General features: G+C 37.7%; 1 protein-coding gene across 2 annotated transcripts in view; it reads right to left on the bottom strand.

Moving 5' to 3' along the window:
- Nucleotides 1-1,226: 1,226 nt before the first annotated feature.
- The window catches only part of LOC117031175 (interferon-induced very large GTPase 1-like), a 33,517-nt gene continuing 11,719 nt past the window's right edge, over nucleotides 1,227-23,024 (bottom strand). Inside the window, exons 1-3 of one of the 2 annotated variants that reach the window (XM_033121564.1) lie at nucleotides 19,974-19,990; nucleotides 18,912-18,978; nucleotides 1,227-8,587 (exon numbers count right to left, since the gene is read on the bottom strand). In XM_033121564.1, coding sequence (XP_032977455.1) covers nucleotides 1,293-8,585 — 7,293 coding nt within the window. In that variant the 5' untranslated portion in view covers nucleotides 8,586-8,587; nucleotides 18,912-18,978; nucleotides 19,974-19,990 and the 3' untranslated portion in view covers nucleotides 1,227-1,292. Of the gene's footprint in view, nucleotides 8,588-18,911; nucleotides 18,979-19,973; nucleotides 19,991-23,024 lie in introns of those variants that run through there. The other variant, XM_033121563.1, reaches the window with a different exon arrangement.

Genomic DNA, 23,024 nt, shown 5'->3' with positions numbered 1-23,024 from the left:
ACTTTCCTTTACCAATTTATACCACCTGTGTACGTGCAGCTTAACAATCACGAATGTGCATTACCTCATTGAGAGTAAAATTTTCAACTTTTACATATAAACTACAGACTCACTGAAACTTCCCCAAAGTCATTATCTCAATGACAAAGGCCACCAATTACCCTGATAATCATCAGTGATCTGTGTCCGGGAACTGGCTGTTCCCACCTCATTCCTCAGCAGCTTGCAAGCACCCTCCAGGTGCAGGCAGAGACAATGCCTCAGGAACTAAAACTGAGCCAGTCTGCAAGGCTTCAGAATAACAAGAAATCATGGCTCCCCACAATTCTCGAATGAATAGTATTCAAAATTATTAATGGCATAATGAAATGAGACCTTGTTCATAGTCATGATTAAAATGGCCCCTTCACCTGGTCATAAATCTATTCAGAAGCTAGTCCTTCTTTGATTTGTACAAAGTACAAGGCTCTGAATACCCAAATGCTTGTGAACCATATATATTTTAAAAGCAGGCACAGGGAACTGCCAAGATGCCAGGAAAGAAGAAGGTGATGGTTAAATGAGAAAAAAGCAGTTATTTGATATCTATTTTCCACATTTGCTTGATAATGTTTCCTGAATTGATGCAGGCTCTATCCTGGTCAAGTCTCTTGTGTGCTTTTTCAGAACAGGATATGTCTAAATATTGCTATGCTTGGGAAGCATGAACTTCCCATGAATATTTTTCCATTCCAGGGTTAGTGTCTTTCCTCACAATTGCAGAGGGTGAAAAAAATACACTTAAGCAAAAAAGGCAATTTGTAGCTTCCAGCGAAGAACTATATATTGATTTGACACAGGCATATTGATAATCTATAGAAATTTGTAGCAGGCTGCAATGATTTTGATTTTCCTCTACAAAAATGACTTTTTTTGAGACTATTTATAAATTAAGACATTCTGAATACTAATTAAAATATGAAGTAGGCATTTTATATGGATTTTATTTTATTTTTATCATATGTTCATATATTTTAGTAAATTTTCTATTTACTAAAAAATAAGTAATAAGTTTCTTATTTACAGAAAATTTAGTATATTTTCTGTTTTTAAACAGAAGGAATTGAGACAAAGAAAAATGAAGTCCTTCCAACAGGAAATCTACTCTTGCAATGTTAATTGATTTATTTTTAGATATTTCATTTGAAAAATGGAAATAATGAACGTTCTTATTGTCATAAGGAGGTATCTAGGATTGTTCAGGTACTACAATTCTTTTGTTCACATTCTCGTACTCTTGTGGTCATTGAGTATTACTGTTTTTTCAAGTCATCAAGGACATTCTGCTTTGTGATTTCGAACCATTGATCAGGGATTTTACCTCTACCTATAAATTTTTTCTCATATTTTTCTTCTAGGTTTGATCTGAAGCGACAGACAAACCATTTCCAGTAAGGCTGGGTGGATGAGTCTGGGGTGATGCTCCATGTGGCATAGTCCCCTCCTGCCTGTCGATAGTTCTTATATGGGAATTTGCGGTCGTCACTCAAAATAAATATACAATCACTTGCTACTGAACTAGTACAGTAATCAATGGCAAACTCTTCTGTTCCATACCATTTCCATCCATTGACAGCCTGAGGACGGTGGAAGGGAACACTGTGGTCTCCATCATGTGTGGGGATTGTGTTTGTACAAATTGCTCTGCAGAAGGGACACTGTTTCCAGCAGCCACAGAGATGTTCAGAGAGCATTTTCTGGATTTCAGGAATCATCTCTTCTACAGACATACTCAAACAATTCTGTTCTACTGTCTTCATTGTGGGATCCAAAGCTTCAGTCATGGTTTCTTTGAGAAACTCAATATCTTTTATCTCCTGGTGTTCAATGCTTATCAAGTCATTTCGTGGAAAGATCAAGTTACTTCCCAGGTGATCACAGAACGAATCCAACCAGGCAGACACAGTGCTGTTTTCATCTTTAGCTATTGCTGTGGATTCATGAATTGCTGAGAGGATGGCATTCTTGGTGTCATCTAAACCTATTTGTAAAAAAGTCTTCATTGTTTCACTTCCTTTGGCTGAACAATATTTTTCAATATGGTTTTGAATGTATTTCCTAAAAAATGATTCTGGCTCATGAAGGTACTCCCAGTAATCATCAAAATTTTCTTTTTCTGCCAGAGAGATGAGAATGTGTCTCTCCAGGTTAGCCTTGTTTCCATTGAATGCGGAGCAGTTAGCTCGCATATCTCCAGCAATTTGAGGGGCCATTTTTCTCCATATGGTGTTAGAGACAGCAGGAGTAAGTTTGTGCCACAGAAAATCAACAAATGTTTTGATTGAGGTTGCTCCTTGACAAGAGATTTTAAAACTCATGAAAAAATCATCTTTCTTGCTTTCCAGATAGTTTACAGGATCATTTGCTCTTTTGAATGCCCTGTGCATCTCCTTAAAATTCTCTGATGCTCTTTGGAATAAAAACAAAGATAAGTCAATTTTATATTTATTTGTAAATGTGTATCTATCCTCGGTGGGGGCAGATTTCACCTCCTCTTCTATTATTCTCAGGATTTCATGGAAATAACTTGGATTGTAATCATGTTGTTGCCTCTGAATGTTTTTAATAGTGTCAGTACACCTTGAAATAATGAGCTCAGTGGTCCTCTCTATGGACTCTTTATCATGGACAATTAATGACATTCTATATACATGAAATTTCTTACTCATTTTGACATGTTCATCATAATTGATTTCAAATGTTTTTCCAGAATACTTATTCAGTATGTTCACCCTGTCTCTCTCCTTTTTAAAATATTCCAAAAGGATGTCTTCAGAATCCACATCAATGTCAGGCTCTGTGACCGGAGGGAGAGCTGAGGATACAGCATAGACCCATTTTTCCCAAAGTTGATTGAATTTCTCATATAACTCTTCATCACTCAATTCCTTGCCCTTTACAGTTAATGCCAATTTTCGGCTTTTTTCTAATAATTCCTTTTCATAACCTGACTTTTCATCATCCAGTTTTTCTTGACTCTTTTTATAATTAATAAGTCCCTCGGCCTTTCTTTGGCTGTCTAAAGTAAGTGCCTCTTTAAGGATCATTAGCTTGTTTTCAAAATTTGTCTTCCACTGAATCAGTATTTCATTGTCTGGATCTTCATTAAAATATTTTTCAAGTTCTTGCTTGATGGCTTCATATTTTTCTGTAACTGGAGCCTCAAGTGTGCTTGTTCTGAGTGTCTGGACCTTTCCATTCTGAATCTGGTTGATCAGCTGGTTCTGTAAGCCCAGCACATGACTCCTCAGCTCCCAGGTCCAGCTGTTATACATGGTTTCCAGTTTGCTCATGGCCATGACCTCTCGAGTGTTCCTGAAACTGAAAATAAAGTTCTCATTCACCAGGGCTCTCCATAGATCTTGAACTCGTGATTTTACATCTGATATCTTCATGATGCTCCCCCTGGATTCCTGTTTGGCAGTCATAAGAATTCTAGTTTTCAGTTCCTGGACGTTGTGGCTGTAGCGAGGATTGGGAGGGGCCATTGGGGGATTGCCATCCCAGAGGTGAGCAAAGTAGTAGACATGAGTATTGACATCAAACTTAATGACATCACTAAAGCGGGTTATATCTGAGCATTGTTCTTGCTCAGCCGCTATTGTTGCCATTTCATCCAGTCTCTGCTCTAAGCGCCTTCGTCCTTCCATAGTTTGGTCTTTAGCTGTAACTTCCCCCACATTCTGATGGACAAAGAGGCAACTTGGGGAGATTTTTACTTGCTTCATCCTCAAAAAGGCTTGGACAACGATTTGGAGAATATCTTGCATTTCTGATGGATTTTCCCCAAAAATATTGATCAGAGTCAAGTTTCCAAGTCCAATGACAAAGGTTGCCAACTCATTATCACGATTCTTGGATTTGTTGCTCAGTTCTGGGGCCCGAAGCCCTTCTGTGTCCACAACAAGCACAAAATCAAAGCCAAATTCCTCTGAGAATGTCTCCTCCACCTTCAGGAGCTGCATGTAGGCCCCCCGGGTACACCTCCCAGCACTGACAGTGAACTGCAGCCCAAAAAGTGCATTCAGCAGGGTGGACTTCCCTGAGCTCTGCAGGCCAAGGATGGAGAAAACAAAGAGCCGTTTGTTTCCAAGTTTCTCAGAAAGCTTGTCAAAAAGAGCTGTCACCCACTTCAGAGGCACATATGAAGCATCCCCGTCCATCAGCTCAATGGGAACACCAGATATCATTAGATCTGCAGCAATCTGGGGAAGGGAGAGAAAAAGGATATCTTTTGTGGAAGATGCTTCTTCCAGAGCTTCATAGATCTGGCCAATTTCTCTCAGAAGATGCTCAATTCCCAAGGTACAGTCAGTAACCTCTACGGAGATAGCTTCTATCTTATTTTGCCAATCTTTCAGGTTGTTGCTATTTGGTGCCTTTTGCTTTTCTGTTTGTATCAGTAACCACACAGACTTCTTCTCTTCATTCAGTTTTTCCAAGTGTCCTGAAGTCAGGTTGTCCAAAAACATACTCAGCCATTGCAAAAAGTAAAGTGTGGTGTGAGTTTCTGAGTGTGTTTGGAGAATTTCAAGGACAGAGCGCATTAAATCATTGAGAGGAAAGGCTCTCGTCAACTGTTGGTGCCGTATTCTCTGTTTTTCTGTCTCAATCTCACATTTGTGTTGTTCAATGCTCCGATTCCCCTTTTCTCTGAGGTGATAGAGTTCTTTGTCCTTTTTACACCAAAGGTGCCACAGTTCTCCCTGAAGGGGTAGTAAGTTTTCCTTCACCTGAGATATCTTCATTTCTTTCAGTAAGACCATTAGGATCTCTGCCTTTTCTTTGGCTTCCCTGCAATCTCTCTGGTCTTCATCAATAAGGAATCCTTGCTTGCGAGCAATCTGGGAACAGTCCTCTATGCTCAGAGCAGTGTCTGAGAGCTCTAGCAAACGTCTGATTGTAGTAGCGATTTCCACTGTTAATTCTGCCTCATTTCTGTTCTTGATCCCAATGATCACTTTCTGATTAGAATTATTGGCCATGGTTTTTTCTTTGTTATCAAGCAAACAGATCAGAGGTCTTGGTGACTGACTCAGGTCACGGACAATTTTCCGGTTTTCTTTATTGTCATCTGAAGTTGACATGAGGACAACAACGAGAGAAGAGACCTCCTGCAGGAAGGTGAGTTGCTTCTTATGTTCTTTTGCATCTCCATGAAGATTGGTGAAGGTCAAACAGTTGTCAAATCTGTCCTCATCTTCCCCCCCAGGACAGAACCAGTAGACTTCCACCACACCTCCCATCAAGAGACAGTCTTTGCTGCTCCCTCTGCAGTGTCGGTGAAAAAAGATATCATGTTTACGTTTACTGAGGAGACAGTTCATGATCTGAGATTTGGAAGCAGAGAAACTATTTCCAACTCTAATAAAGGACACAATGGGGGTAGAGACACGACACATCTGCTTATTCTTGTAATTGTTCTTCTCCTCTTTTGGTGATTTCCTGGCTTCCTGCCAACTTCTTCTAATTTGACGGAGAGACCAGAGAGAGAATTCAATTTCAGAACTGCAGGGATTTGGTATGAGAAAGGGGAGGGCAAACTGACAAATGGCAAGTTTGCCCAAAATATATTGTCTGGCAAAATCATCTGCACAGTGAAGAATCGCCATCTGAATATCCATAGGATGAATATGAGGACTAGGATTAGTGGCTGAAGGATTAGCGGGAGCATCAGTGTCTTCGAACAAGTCTTCATATGGATCAAAAGCCTCATTTTCCTGATTCAAGGCACTTGGATAGACTTCATTCTGTGTGTTTCTGTCATCTCTGAAGACCAGGTATCTCAGCCCGTAATCCAGCATCAGTAGCTTCTGCAGGAAATAGAAGGGAAGCTCCTGTTCAGAACTAGGCTGGCTGTTGTATACAGAAGCCTTGCAGATCACATGGAAGTTAGCTTTGCTCATCCTTTTTGGGTAGTAACGTGTTAGGCCTAAACGCTGGAGTAAATCTTGGAAGGCTCCATCTTCTATGACTTCCCATTTGCTATTTTCATTATCATGTGGTTCCTGGGGCTGTTTGTTTTCATGGAAGATGCTTTGCAAATTTTTTCTCACCTCATCCGTTTGCAGTGAAGAGATGGTGACTTCATAATTCCCATCAATGAGCAACCTCAAGTCTTCCTCTAGGTCTTTCCAATCATGATCTTCTTCAAGTTTGGTGAGGACATGTACCAGTTCTTTAGACAAAGATTGGCCCATGTGTTGTCTTATTAATGCCAAGCGTTGTGTTTTCTCCTCTGAAGACACAGCTGTGACTCCTGCAGTAGCTGTAAGACCTATGAGTATCAGGAATGCCTGAGCCCTATAGATGCAAATATTTTTGAGCTCCTGGTATTTATCTTGGGCAGTTTGCATTTCATTCAGTAGGAAGTCTATCTCATCACACCCCAGGAGATACTGAAAAGTATAGTTTCCCACATGATATCCTGCACCAGCTGCAATGTTAAGTAGCAAGAGGTATGTGTCGGGCTGCTCTATTTCCTGGAGGTAATTCAAGAAGCAGCCAAGAGACAAGCTCACCTTATAAGTGGCCTTTCTTTGAGCTTCCTCCACTGTTTCTGAAGATTCAGATTTGGTCTTCACTTCCTTGAGGTTATTCTGGGTTTCCTTTAAGATTTTAATTAATTCAGAAAACTCAGAGTTGTTGATGTGCTCTCTCTCTGACTCTGGCTGGAAGATCCATTGCATGATGGAATGAGCCTGAGGAAAGTTTGTCACTCTATAGATGTGTGGATCCAAAAGACAGCACAACTGAGATTTAATAAATTTGGTTTTGTAAGTGGAAGATTTTTTGCAAAAGTCAACAGTTTTTATCAGAAAATTCTGTAGACCCCAATCTGTGAGGCATATATTAACCCAAGTGTCATAACTTTTAATTTTTTGACTCAACATTTGCATGAAATTTATCAGCCTTTTAAGCTGCTCTTCTGGATCAGATACCTCCCAGGATTTCACATCCTCTAGGAAAACCCAAGCCTCCTTCCCAACACTCAATAATTCTTCTCCATCCTGGATCTGGGCAGTGAGGCCAGTCAGAGCAGTGTAGCTGTCTTTCAGCCAGTTAGCTACCTGAAGAGGATCCTTAAAATCTTTTCTGTGCCTGGATAGGATGATGTCCCAAATGGGTACCAGCTGAAGTCCCCTGTCAATGACACACCAGGTTTGATTACTGGCAATTAGGCCAGCTGTCCACTGCAGAAAGCCATTTGCTTCTGGTGGGCCCCCTGTGTGGGCCACAGATAGTTGGACTTTGATTTGAAGATTTTGGCAGGTTGTGTTTTGGGAGGATGCGTTTGAATGTGAGTGTGACACATCCACACCTGCAGCGATGTTCACTCCAAAGCCACTGTAGCTGCCCCTTATGTAACTATTCAGGGACTCTGCTGACAGCTGTTTCACTTCTGCCAGCTGCTCACTTCGGAAACCCTCTGAAATGGCTTTCCACCAGTATATTCCTCCCAGGTGCAGAGGGCCCTGGTTAGCATGAGAGCCAAACCTGTGGAAGAAAGCTTCAGCCCTGTGTCTTAGCAAGGGGAGTCTGTCTGGGCCTGCAGGCTGACCCAGGATGTCTTCAATGCATTTCAATTCCTGGAGAGCAGCCTTGGAGAACTGGAGCTGATCAATGGGAAAGTGGAAGGAGGTGAGTGGGACATAGCTGAACTTGGTAAAGCAGAAATAAGAGTGCTCAGAATGTGATTGATTGGTTTCCTTGGATTCTTTATGTTTGGTGTGATCCATACCAGTTTCCAAGCTAAATCCCCAACCTCCGCCCTTGGCTGAAGCTGTTATGCTGAAGCCCAGCCTCTCTATTGTCTGGGTGAACATAGATTCTGCTTGAGAAGATGTAAATTCCTTTGTTTCCGTGTGTGTCCCCTGCTCTGGGCCAAAGAGTAAGAAGTCCTTGGGGACAGTGAGTAGTTCTTCTCTTTTCTCCATAAGGTGCCTTTGGCAGCTGGTTTTGTAAATTCCCTGCAGGGCCAGCCCTCCAGATGCCCATCTCACCAGATCTCTATCTGGGAGGTTTTGCCTGTGGGACAGTGTTCCCTCCATGAGGTTGAGTCGTCTCTGCATATTTTCCATGACTTCTCTTAGGCACTTTTCAGGGGGTGGCCAGTACTCTTTGGGGATCTCCATTACCTTCCTCAATTCTGCCTCTCTTTCCCTTACTGCCTCTTCTTGTTGTTGCTTTCCTTCAAAGAGCAAGTCTTTTATTTCCTGCAGCACCTGCTCTGCCTTCTTTTGCTTTTTCTTTATCATTTCCACCTGAGACTCCTGGATCTCTGAAAGACTATTTGAGTGTGACAGGTTAAGCAGTTTCTCCAGGGCCCTTTTCTCCCAGGGGTATTGTGCCTGGGATTTCAGCTGCTGGAGATCTTTGTCTTCTAGGTGTTGTAAGGCCTGGGCACAGGTCACACCCAGGTGTTCCTGCAGCTTGGGCAACCAGTACTCAACCTCCAGTCCTACTTCTCTCAGCATCTCTTGGAGGTCTGGCCTGTTTTTGCATCTGAGAAGGGGCTCATCAGCGGTGGACTTTGCTGTGTCCATGGCTGTGAAAACAAAAGATACTCAGTTAGCCTGTGTCGTGCCCTAAAGAAGTGTCAGCCACGTGGCCAACAGAGTGAGTGTACTAAAGATGCAAGTCTTCAAAGCTTTCTCACCCCCTCCTTTCATTGTTCCAACAAATACAGTTTAACACTGCTGAAAAAAATGTTTGTGGTGTGTGTGTGTGTGTGTGTGTGTGTGTGTGTGTATAAGGCATCTTTGTGGGTTTTCTGAACATGGACTGCCATTTTACTTGCCAGGATAAGTTGCAAGTTGAAACCATGCTTTTCACACTTCCTATTACACAGAGTCTCTTACATGGAGAGCATTAAGCTGAGGGTTGCTGTTTGAAAATATACATGAGTTTTATAGCTTGATTTTTTTTTAAGTGATACCACCAATTACACCTCCTAAAGTTCTTTCCGTCAAAACTGTTGAATGGTTTTCTTCCTCTCTCTCACTTCTTTTTAGGTCCTTTTGTGATAATTAGTTAAATTGCACTTCTAGATGTCAGTATCATGGTGGCAGATCTTTCTCCTTTTTGTCCCCCTTAAAAAATAAGAAAACTAGACACATGTCCACAAACAAAAGTGCCTCAGTGGGAATTGTGGGATCTAGCTCCGTGTGCCAAGGGATGTCAAAGGAGTCTCGCCGACCTGTTCATCTAGTAATAGGAAGAAGAACTCAGCATGGGCTGTGGAAGCAGCAGAGCCAGCAAACCTGCCCCAACCATCTTGCAGTAGTTGGGGAAAAAAACAAAACAAAACAAACCTTTAGATTGCTGACCTGGGTAGATACCCACAGATAAGAGAATTTGCAGAAGTCCAGTGTTCCCAAGGGGAGAATCCTGCCTGAGTTGGGTGACATTGCATGGGCTAAACTATGTGGTGGTGGTGATCTTACCAGTGGGGGAAACGGAAAGCCTGACTATCCCAGTTGTGTGGAACAAGGATAGAGAAATACATTGCTTTCCAGGAGAACCAGAGTATTGTGGCAGGTCCTCCATAACTGGGGGGTGAGCAGATATGGGAAAGAGGCAGATAAGAATATCAAAGGGCATTAAAGGGCCAAGGTTACTGCTGATTTTGCTCAGGACTTTAGCAGGAAGGCCTCCCAAATCCCTGTGAGAGAACCTCACCTGAAAATCTCTCCACTGGATCTGCAGGCACCCCCAAAATCCCGAGTGCTAAACCCTGGGCTCCACCTACCCTGTGGCTGGCTCCTTGTATATGCTTCTGAGTTCGGTAGTGAGAGCTAGCATAGTAAATGTAGTGCTATTGGAAAAAAACACGAGGATCTTTGTGGTAGGGGACAAATCACACACGTGAGGTATAGCGCCACCTTGTGGAAAGCAAAAGTGAAGTTTCCCGTAGCCAAACGGGTGAGCTGTTAAGATCTAGAGAAGACATAAAAGCTTAAAAACTCTGCCACAAAAGAGAGCAAGAAGAGTGAAGCAGGTGTACGCGTACAAAGGCAGATAAAACCCAGGTATAATAGCACCAATAAACAGAATAGCCAATTTGAAGGAAACTAGTAAAGATTTAAGGAAGTGTCTGCTACTTCCAATGCTAAAGCAACAGTACAATAGTACAAAGTCAAGAAAAACCAAGGACACATGTCATCACCAAAAGATAATAACAATTCTCCAATCCAGCTTAAAGGCATGGAATTTTGTGACCTGACTGACAAAAAATTCAAAATAGCTGTTTTGAAGAAACTCAACAAGCAGCAAGAAAACTCAGACAATTTAACAAAATCAGGAAAAAATATGTGAACACAATGAAATATTTACCAAAGAAATTGAAATAATTCTGGAATTGAAAAATTTAATGAATGAAATGGAAAATGCAATAGATAACATCTTTATTAGATCAGGGAAAATGGAAGATAGAGTGACTTAGAAGGCAGGAAGCTTGAAATAACTCAATTAAAAAAGAATAAAGAAAAAAAATGAAAAAGAGCAAAGAAAACCTCCACAATCTATTGGATTCCATAAAGAGAACGAAAAATAGAATAATCAGGATTCCACAAGGAGAAGAGGGGGAGAAGGGTGCAGAAAGTTTGTTTAAAGAAATAATAGCGGTGGAGTTTCCAAACCTGGGGAGAGAATTGGACACCCAAGTTCACAAAGCTTATAGATCACCCTATTATCTCAATGCAAAAAGATCTTCTCTGAGACACCTGATAATGAAACTGTGAAAAATCAAAGACAAAGAGAGAATCCTAAAAGAAGACAGGGAAAAAAAGATCCTAACTTACAAAGGAACCCCCTTTAGACTACCGTGTTTCCCCCAAAATAACCTAGCTGGACAATTACCTCTAATGTGTCTTTTGGAGCAAAAATTAATATAAGACCCGGTATCATATTTATTATATTAACCGGGTCTTATTTTAAAATAAGACTGGGTCTTATTTTAAGTTTTGCTCCAAAAGACACATTACAGCTGTTTGTCTGGCTAGGTCTTATTTTTGGGGAATCACGGTATCAGTGGATTTCTCAGCAGAAATCCTACAGGCCTGGAGAGAGTGGGATGACATATTCAAGTGTTGAAAGAAAAATAAAATTGCCAGCCAAGAATACTCTGACTAAGTTATCCTTCAGATATAAAGGAGAAATAACAAATTGCCCAAACAAACAAAAGTTGTGGGAGTTCATTACCACTAGACCTGCCATGCAAGAAATGCTGAAAGGAGTTCTTTAAGCTGAAATGAAAAGATGTTAATTAGCAACATGAAAACATATCAAATTATACAACACAATGGTAAAGTTAAATTTTTAGAAAGCTAATTCTGTAATAAGATGGTATGTTAACAACTTAACTATTTCATATTCTTTAAAGGAAAAGAATATGAAAACCATCTATAGCTACTATAATAGTTAATGAATGCATACTATATGAAGAGGTATATGACATTAATAATATAAAGGGTGGGGAACAAAAGCACGGAGCTTTTGTAGGTGATCAAAGTTAAATTGCTATTAGCTTAAAATAAACTGTTTTATCTATCAGGCATTTTATGTAAGCCTCATGATAACTACAAGGCAAAATACTATGAGCAATTAAATGCAAAAAAGTAAGACAAACTGGAAGAAATGCATAAATTCCTTGAAACATACAATCATCCAAGACTGAATCAGGAAGAAATAGAAAATGTGAACAAATTGATCATTACCAAAGAAATTGAATCATAAATAAAAAACTCCAACAACCAAAAGTCCTGGACTGGATGGCTTCATAGGTGAAATTCACCAAACATCCAAAGAAGAGTTAATACCTATCCTTCTCAAACTATTCCAAAAAATTGAAGAGGAGGCTCCCAAACTCATTTTACAAGGCCAGCATTACCTGGATACCAAAACCAGAAAAAGACACTACAAAAAAAGAAAATTATAGGCCTATAGCCCTGATAAACACAGATGCAAAAACCCTCACCAGAATATTAGCAAACTGATATCAGCAATATATTGAAAAGATCATACACCATGGTCAAATGGGATTTATTCCTGAGATGCAAGCTTGGATCAAAATCTGAACATCAATTAACATAAACAAAATAAACAAAATGAAGGGTAAAAACCATATGATCATGTCAATAAATGCAGAAAAAGCATTTGACAAAATCCAATATCCATTCGTGATAAAAACTCTGAGTAACATGAGGACAGAGAGAACATAACTCAACATAATAAAGGCCATATACAACAAACCCATTATACTTAATGGGAAAAAGCTAAAAGTGTTCTCTTTAATATCAGGAGCAAGACATGGATGTCCACTTTCATCCTTTTATTCAATATAGTATTGGAAGTCCTAGTAACAGAAATCAGTCAAGAAGAAAATAAATAAATGCCTCTGTATTGGAAAGGAGAGGTAAAACTGGCATTATTTAGAGATGATTTGATACTATATATAGAGAACCCTCACGATTCCACCAAAAAAAACTATTAGAACTAATAAGTGAATTCAGTAAAGTAGCATCATACAAAATTAATACTCAGAAATCATTTGCATTTTTGTACACTAATAATGAACTATCAGAAAGAGAAATTAAAATAATCCCATTTACAATTACATCAAAAAGAATAAAATACTGAGGAATAAATTTAACCAAGGAGGTAAAAGAGCTGTATTCAGAAAACTATATAACACACTGAAGAAAGAAATTGAAGAAGACACAAATAAATAAAAGACTATACCATGCTCATAGATAGAAAGAAACAACATTGTTAAAATGTCCATACTACCCTAGCATCTGTAGATTCAATGCCTTCCATATCAAAATACCAATGACATTTTTCACAGAACTAGAACAAATAATCCTAAAATTTATATGGAACCACAAAAGACCCTGAATCGCCAAAGCAATATTGAGAAAGAAGAAAAGAGTTGTAGGTATCATGCTACCTGGTATCAAACTATATTATAAGGCTATATACTAATCAAAATAGCGTGTCACAGACATGAAAACAAGCTCATAGATCAATGGAACAGATAGCCCAGAAATAAACCCATGCCTATATGGTCAACTAATTTATTACAAAGAAGGCAAGAATATACAGTGGGATAAAAACAGTCTCTGCAATAAATGGCCCTATGAAAATGGGCAGATAAATGTAAAAAAGTAAAACTAGACCACTTCTTACACCATATACAAAATAAACTCAAAATGGATTAAAGACTGGAATACAAGACCTGAAATCATAAAACTCCTGAAAGAAAACATAGTATGCTCTTTGAGCATTTTGTAAGGTATATAAATGTGTAGTCACTATGTTCTACACCTGCAACTTGTATAATATTGTATGTCAAGTATAAATGAAAAATAAATTTTTAAATATTTATAATACATCACCTTAATAGAATGAAAGATAAAATTACATGATCACCACAATTGCGGCCAAAAAAAGCCCTTGACAAACTACAACATTCTTTCATGATAAAAACCCTGAACACATTGGGTATAGAAGAAATACACCTCAACAAAATGAAGGCCATATATGACAAACTCACAGCTAACATACTCAATGGTAAAAAATTGAAAGATCAGGAATAAGACAATGGTGCCCACTTAACTACTCTTATTCAACACAGTACTGGAAGCTTTAGCTAGAGCAATTAGGCAAGACAAAGAAATAAAAGACATCCAAATTGGAAAGGAAGGAAGAGTAAAATTATCATTGTTGCAGACAATATGATTATATATATATATATAAAATCCTAAGGAACTAATTAAAAACACTGTTGGAACCAATCAGTAAATTCAGTAAAGTCGCAGGCCATAAAATCAGCATACAGAAATTGGTTGTGTTTTTGTACATTAACAATGAAACATCTGAAAAAAAAAACAAAACTATTCTACTCACAATAGTATGAAAAACACTACTTAGGACAACATTGAACAAGAGAAGTGAAAGATCTATACAATAAAAATGATAAAACTTTGATTTAACAAATTGAAGAAGACACAAATGGAAAGAAATCTCATGTTCATGGATCAGAAAAATTAGTATTGTTAAAATGTTCAAACCACCCAAAGCCATCTATAGAATCAATATAATCCTTATAATTCCAATGAATTTTTTCACAGAAATAGAAAAAAAAAACACCTTATAATTTGTGTGAAACCATAAAAGACCCAAAATAGCCAAAGCAATGATGAGAAAAAAAGAATAAAGCCAGATGCATCACCAATCCTTATTTGAAACTCTACTATTAAGCTATAGGAATTAAAACAATCATGTAGAGGTATAAAAATAGGCACATAGACCAAAGAAACAAAAGAGAGAGTCAAGAAATAAACTTCTGCATATATGGTCAACTAATATTTGACATAGCAACCAAGAACACTCAATGGGGAAAGGATAGTCTCTTCAATAAATGGTGTTGGGAAAACTGGATAACCACATTCAGAAAAATGAAATCGGGCCCTTATCTTTCACCACTCACAAAAATCAACTCTAAATGGTTTAAAGCCAAACATAAGACCTGATACTGCAGAACTAGAAGTAAACACTGAAAAGAAGCTCCTTGACATTGTTCATTACAATGATTTTTTTTTGATATGACACCAAAACAAAAGTGATAAAAGCAAAAATCTACAAGTAGGACCTCAGCTAGCCACAAAGCTTCTGCACAGCAAAAGAAGCAATCAAAAAAGAAAGGGTAACCTGCAGAATGGGAAAAAAATATTTGCAAACCATATATTTGACAAGAAGTTAATATCCAAAATACAAACAAAAACAAAAATCTCATACAATGCAATAACAAAAAACCCACACACTCCAACTGAAAAATGGAGAGAGAAACTAAATAGACATTTATCCAAAGAAGGCATCCAAATAGTCAACAGGTACATGAAAAGATGCTCAACACCAGTAATCATCAGGGGAATGCAGATAAAACAAAATGAGATACCATCTCACACCTGTTGGAATGACTATTATCAAGAAGACAAGAGATAACAAGTTCTGACAAAGATGTCAAGAAAAGGGAATGGTTGTGTACTGTTGGTGGGAATATAAATTGGTTGGGCCACTATGGAAAAGAGTATGGAGGTTCCTCCAAAAATTAAAACTATAACTGCTATATGATCCAGCAATTCCATTTCTGGGTATATATCTAAAGGAAGTGAAAACAGGATATCGAAGAGAAGCATGCACTCCCATGTTTATTGCAGCATTTTTCACAATAACCAAGATTACACACACATACACACACACACACACACACACAGGAATATTATTCAGCCATGAAAAATAAGGAAATCCTGTCATTTGGAACAACATAGATAGACCTTCAGGTATTATGCTAAGTGAGATAAGTCAGACAGAGAAAGACAAATACTGTATGATACTAATTATATGTAGAACCTGAAGAAAACAAACTTGTAAAATGAGACATACAATAATGATTAGCAGAGGTTGGCAGGTGAGGGAATTGGGTAGATGTTTAAAGGTACAAAGTTGTAACCAGTAGATAAGTAAGTCCTGGACATCTAATGCTCAGTATAGTGATTGTTTAAAAAATATTATATTATAAACTTTAATGGTGCTAAGAGACTTCATCTTAATTGTTCCCACCACAAAAAAGAAATAATTATGTAACATGATAGAGGCATTAGCTGACTCTATAATGGTAGTAATATTGCCATATATAATGTATCATATCAACATGTTGAGGACCTTAAACCTACACAATGTTATATTAATTATATCTCATTATAAATAAATAAATACAATGTGCTTTTAACCTGGTCTATGCTTGTCCCTCCCTTCTTATTCTTCATCTGCCCTAATTAACATCATCTTTGTATTATGAATAACTGTACATATATTATGAACTATGTATTTATTATGAACAACTGTCTGTATACTGATGTCATCCTAATCTGTGTATATAAACCCCAAAATACTCTTGTATTCAATGTTTTCTCATTGTCATGCTTTTCCATCCACTGCCTTCGGGACATATCCTTGGCCAGCAGATGAGATGAGGTTTCCCATGTCTCAACTTCACACAGTATTCAGGTTTCCCCTCTTCCTGTAATCCCTGTAATCCTACTGAATTGTACTACCATTCTTCCAAGCCAATGGGCGTCCTACTCATCTTCCTTCTCCCTATAAATATAGTTTAAACTATAAATATAGTTTACCATGTCTTTTAAATTTATCCATTTAAATTGCAGTTCTTTTTCATCCCTCACAAGCTCTCCCTTAGATTTTATCTTCATCATGTCTTCTTTGTTGGATTGCTGTAATTGTCTTCTCATCTAACAGTCGTTCTCATTTTCTGCTCTCCATCTTTTCTCATATCACTAAAATTTGAATCTAGACTTTCATGGCAGACTCAACAATTCAGATCAACCTTTTCAAATGAAGATATCTAGAATAGATAGATAAAATTTTAAGGTAAATTCTTTAAAGCTCAAAGAATTTAATAGATGGTGAAGAATGTGTGATAGAAGAGGTAAAAAAATTGAAGCAATAATGACTGAACCATTTCTATTACAAATTAAAGACAAATTTAAGACCTTGCCAAACACTAAGCAGGATAAATAAAAGAAATTCACATTCAGTCATATCATAGTGAAACTACAGAAAAATAAAACAAAACAACAAAAAGAAAGCATCTAGAAAAAAACAGAGATCATCAAAAGACGAAAAGAGAGAGAGAGCTGACTTCTCAACAGCATCGATGGAATCCAGAAGGCAGTGGAATGAAATCTTTATTGAAAGACTATAACTGAGAACTAGGATTCTATACAGTCTGAAATATTTTTTAAAATTGTGGTATAGAAACCATAATTAAAAACAACAAATTGACAGAATTTGCCACCAGGAAATACACAGTGAAGGAACTACTAAAATTTGTTTTTTAGGAGAAGTAACATAGAAGGTCAGAGTTGCAGGAAGAAATGAGCAACAAATGAAATAAATATATAGATAAATCTAAATAAATGCATAAAACAGTGGGGTTTAAAATACATAGCAGTTGCATTCAAGTTGGAGTGTGTGGCCAAATGGATTTAAATAGCCTCTAGGTTCTTGCAGTATTTGGGAGGAGGGTCAAAGATTCAGTTCATTTTGATACCTTTTGTTAAGTCAACTGTACATATTGCAATGTCTAATATAATATGCAGATGGAGAGTCAAAGAATATACACCTGCCAAACTAACAGAGAAAACAACGAAATAATAGAAATGCTTGATTATACAATTTATCAAAATTTGTGGAATACAGTGAAAGCAGTGCTTGGAGGGAAGCACTGAATGAATGTATTAGAAAAAAAAATAAAGATCTGAAATCAATAAGCTAATCTTCCACCATGGATTATGAAGATAAAATTAAATCCAAATAAGCAGGAGAAAAGACATAATAAAAATTAAAGCTGAAATCAATGAAACTGAAAACAGGAAATCAGTAGAGAACGTCAATGAAGCCAAAATCGGGTTCTTTGAAAATACCAACAAAACTGATTAGCTAGACAAAGGAAAAAGAGTGAAGACACAAATTACTAATATCAGAAATAAAATAGGGGTTATAAATCCTGATTCTTTAGTCATTTAGAGGATGTGAAAGGAGTACTATGAACAATTGTATGCTCATAACTTTGATGAAATGGATCAATTCCTTGAAAGACAACTGACCAAGTATGCAAAGCTGGTTCAACATTCAAAAAACAAAGCATCACATCACAACAGACTAAGAAGAAATATCCCGATTATATCAATAGATGGAGAAAAAGCATTTGACAAAATCCAACAGTGATTCAGTATAAAAACTCTTGGCATAACCTAGGAATAAAGGGGAACTTCCTCAACTTGATAAAGAACATTTACCAAAACCCCACAGCTAACATCATACTTAATGGTATAAGCTTTCCCTCTGAAATCAGAAACAGGCAAGCATCTGCCCTCTTACTACTCCTACTCAATATCCTGCTGGAAGTCCTAGCTAATGGATTAAGAAAAGAAAAGGAAATAAAAGATATATAGATTGGGAAGGAAGAAATAAAACTTTGTTCATAGATGACATGATTGTCTATGTAGAAAACCCTAAAAAATCAACAACAAAAAATTCCTGGAAAAAACAAGTGAATATAGCATGTTTGCAGGATATGAAGGTAACATACAAAACAAAAAACAAAACATTGTTTTCTATATACCAGAAATAAGCATTTGTAATTTGATATTAAAAACACAATACCATTTACATTAGCACCAAAAGAGAAATACTTAGATATAAACTTAACAAAACAAGTAGGTATGGCTGTTATCTGGGAATACAATATATCTTTTATGATTCCTAATTCAATACTTAGTTGGTAGAAGGGACTTGGGTTTTAGGTGGTTCAGAAATTGGAGCTGGGCTATTCAGGACATGGATTTCATTTGGTGCCTTCATCTCTCTCCGGGTGGTAGAGGCAAATTTACTGAGATTATTCCTGGTTGAGATTGGCCTAGGAACCAAAGTACCAGGAAACTGGCAAGTGTAGTAGTTGGAACACAATGGAGACAAAGGCAGCTTTAATAGGATAATGTCTGAGAACCAGAGAATCCTATAGGACTGGGAATGGAAACCTAGGAAAAACAGAAGCTCCCACGATAGAAGGACTCTATCCAATCTCCCAGAGACCATGAAGATTGAAAGGGGAATGGCACACCAGCCACTGAAGGGAGCATGAAATACTGGATTTTGGATGACCATATATCACATTATGATAAACACTGGGGAACTTACACTGGGAATGAAAGGAATGATCAAGACAGAAGGGCCTGAATTAAGGCTACGCCTTTTTTCCCTTTGAACTTTAACTTGAAATTACATACCACAACTGTAGTCAGAGATTATCCTGTAGGTTAACTTTCAGAGGTCGCTTCCCATCTCCTGGTACTCCTGCCATGAGTTAATAAGAAATATTAGCTATGGAAATTGCTACGACATGGATAATAATTTTCCATTTTGGTATAGACTGAAAGTTAAGGGAGATGCTGTGTCTCTTTTTTGCTATATGTTTTAACAAGCCCTGTTATTTTTCTTGTTATCTCAAAATGGGGAGACTCCTTCCTCTAGGAGATATAGGAGGCCGTGGCCCAAGGATGGCCTCTTCAACCTTTGCATTCCCACAGCTATTGACTACCAAGTAGGTTAGGAAGAAACTAAACAGTAAGACAGAAGCTGCACCTCCTTTTTCAATCTAAGACTAAGCCTATTCAGCTAGAATTCTCAGAGCTGTCACTTCAAGGCCATAGACAAAGGCATGTAGGAAGGAGAGTAGACTTCGATGATAACTGCCTCCACTAGACATTGTGGTTCATATTTGGACCAATATTATTCTGGCACTGGGAACTGGGGAGTCAGTGTGGGTCCCATTACACTATCAGGCTCTTCTCACTCTGCACTCTGCACGAGTAAGCTCTGCAGGGCACTGTGTAAAAGTGTGACGGGTCAGAAGACATTCTTCTCTAAAGGGAGCTGGCAAAACTTTGATATGTTCCCAAGGAACAAGATGATCCACTAGTGATTTGGGAGCATCAACTTGTACCCTAATGAACGCCTCTTTTGTTTAAGCAAAATGGAACAAGATTTTATACTGACTAGAGAAAGTATAAAATTGGAAATCCATTCGTATATTTAGTGCTTGCTAAGATGGAGGACCTGGAAGTTATGGAGTCTACTAAAGTGATCTCTGCTGAACATTAATAAACAGGTCTTTACTAGGTACAGGTAGAAGACACTAATATTTTCCTCCTGAGGAAGTTACCGTTACAGTTAAGGAATGTACCAGGGCCCCTCCTTCCCAGGTCAGCTAGAGAGTCTGGGAAGAAATCCTTTGCAGCTACATAAAAAGTCAACTTTGTTAGTTCCAGCAAGAATCTAATCATACTCACAGAGTTACATCCTTGTTCAGGACCTAGTTTCTCTTTTCACTGACTTATTCTGTAAGAAAAATACATACAAAATGGTGTGTTTATCCAAGCGCTGTATATGAGGCACTTGTTATGATAGTTTTCAAAGGCCACAAACCCATTCTTTATAGCTTTGTGTGCCTCAGAGCAGGTGTTGGGGTTGTGTAAATGAGGAAGGAGCAGAGACGCGGATTGTAGTAAGAAGGTGGAGAAGCCACACAAGTCCCTTAGATTTTGTGAACTATACTGTTGCTTACTGAAAAGCACTTGTATTGTGGGGGTACATTACTTGCCCATACTTTGGGATGCTGGAAGATTTAGACAATATTTTTTCCTCCTGGTCTATCACACAGTTTGGGTCCATCTGAATTCCAATTATGGAGATAGATTAAAAGCAGGCAGGGATCTATTCAAGAAAGGCAACATTGTACAAATTAATGGAGGTCTTAAGTATTTGCATGTTCTCACTCTTCTGCCTGATTGAACTAGACTTGGTTTTAAGCCAATTTAGAGTTCAAAATATGAGTTAATATTTCCAAGTGTTTTTTTCTCAATCTTTATTTTGCATAATCACCACCTGAGGACATTTTAAAAATGTGAATTTCCAGTCCCACTCCCAGAGATTCTGTCATGAGGGGTGTAACTTATTGCTCAGGAACTATCATTTTAAAAACTACCTCAATTTTAGTTTATAAATGCTGCCAAGTGGTCAATCATATTTTCAAAAAACACTATTCTAAGGAGAAAATTTTAGTGGAGAAATTGTGGAAGTGTAAAAAATAAATTTACCTCCTGCAACTTTACTGTATTTTTTTTTTCACTTTAAAAAAATTAATTCATTTTTATTTTCAGATTATAGTTGACATACAATATTATATTAATTTCAGGTGTACAACTTGTTGATTAGACATTTATGCAACGTACAAAGTGATCGCCCTTGTAAGTCTAGTACCCCCCAACACCATACAGTTATTACAATACTATTGACTATATTCTTATGCTGTACTTTATAACCCCATGACTATTTTATAACTGTCAATTTATACTTCTTAATCCCCTTCACCTTTTTCACCCAGCCCCTACAACCTCCTTCCAATCTGGCAACCATCAATTTGTTCTCTGTATCTGTGAGTTTGTTTCTGTTTCGTTCACTTATTTTGTTCCTTAAATTACATATACAAGTGAAATCATATGGTATTTGTCTTTCTCTGTCTGACTTATTTCACTTAGCATAATACCCTCTAGGTCCATCCTTGTCATAAATGGCAAGATTTCATTCTATTTTATGGCCGAGTAACATTCCATTGTATATATGTACCATGTCTTGTTTATCCATTCATCTATCGATGGAGGTGCTTCCATATTTGGCTATTGTAAATAGTGCTGCAATGAATATAGGGCTGCATATATCTTTTTGAATTTTTGGATTTCTTTGGGAAAATATCCACAAGTGGAATTACTGAGTCATATGGTAGTTCTATTTTTAACTTTTTGAGGAACCTTTGTACTGTTTTCAGTAGTGGCTGCACCAATTTGCAATCTCACCAACAATGCACGAGGGTTCCCTTTCCTTTGGAGCACTTAAAATGCAGGTTCCTAAGCTCCACCAGGTAGGGGTTAGGGTACCTAGTTCACATTAAAGTGTGCGAACCACTGTCATATACATCAAAATACTTTCCATGTATTTGTTTTTTCTTTATAATAGTCTTTTGGTAAAGTTGTTCATATTTTACATATATAGAACCATGCTATCTTCAAACAATGACAGCTTTACTTATTCCTAATTTGGATGTCTTTTATTTCATTTTCTTGCCCGATTGTTTTGGCTAGGACTTCCAGTACTTTGTTAAACAGTGCTGAGAGTGGTCATCCTTGTCTTGTTTCTGATCTTAGAAGGAAAAGCTTTCCATGTTTCACTACTGAGTATGATATTATATGAAGGTTTGTCATATTTGACCTTTATTATGTTGAGATACTTTTGCTCTAGGCCATTTTATTGATTGTTTTGATCATAAATGGAAGTTGTGTCTTGTCAAATACTTTTTCTGCATCTATTGATATAATTTTATGATTTTATCTTTTAATTGTTAATATGGTGTGTGGTGTACCAAATTGAGTGATTAAGGCAACTAATTTTTTTTTTAAAGATTTTATTGGGGAAGGGGAACAGGACTTTATTGGGGAACAGTGTGTACTTCCAGGACTTTTTTTCCAAGTCCTTTCAGTCTTAGTTGTGGAGGGCGCAGCTCAGCTCCAGTCCAGTTGCCGTTTCTAGTTGCAGGGGGCACAGCCCACCATCCCTTACGGGAGTTGAGGAATCGAACTGGCAACCTTGTGCTTGAGAGCCCACTGACCCATGTGGGAATCGAACCGGCAGCCTTCGGAGTTAGGAGCATGGAGCTCTAACCACCTGAGCCACCAGGCCGGCCCCAAGGCACCTAATTTTTGACAAAGGAGCCTAAAATATACAATGGAGGAAGTAATATCTATTTAATAAATATTGTTAAGAAAACTGAAATGCTACATACAAAAGAATGAAACTAGACTGCTATCTCACATTATACACAAAAATCAAGTCAAATGGATTAAAAATTTGAATATAAAACCCCAAACAATAAAATACATAAAAGAAAACATAGGCACTAAATTATGGACCTTGGTCTTAGAGGGATTTTTTTGTTGACCTCAAAGGCGAGGGAAGGAAAAGAAAAAATAATAAATAAATGGGACTACATCAAACTAAAGAAGCTTCTGCACAGCAAAAGAAACCATCAACAAAACAAAAAGGCAAGCAACCAAATGGGAGAAGATATTTGCAAATGGTACCTTCCATAAGTGGCTAATATGCAAAATATATAAAGAACTCATACAACTCAAAGACAAAATAAATCCAAACAATCCGATTAAAGAATGGGCAGAGTACCAGAATAGCTACCTTTTCAAGAAGGACATAAAGATGGCCAACAGATATATTAAACCATTCTCAACATCACTAGTTATAAGTGATATGCAAATCAAAACCACAATGAGATA

This window comes from Rhinolophus ferrumequinum, chromosome 11 (genome assembly GCF_004115265.2).
Source record: "Rhinolophus ferrumequinum isolate MPI-CBG mRhiFer1 chromosome 11, mRhiFer1_v1.p, whole genome shotgun sequence".
In the NCBI taxonomy this organism is placed as follows: domain Eukaryota; kingdom Metazoa; phylum Chordata; class Mammalia; order Chiroptera; family Rhinolophidae; genus Rhinolophus; species Rhinolophus ferrumequinum.
The sequence above is the reverse complement of the archived record's forward strand: the minus strand, read 5'-3'. Positions and strand labels throughout refer to the sequence as shown.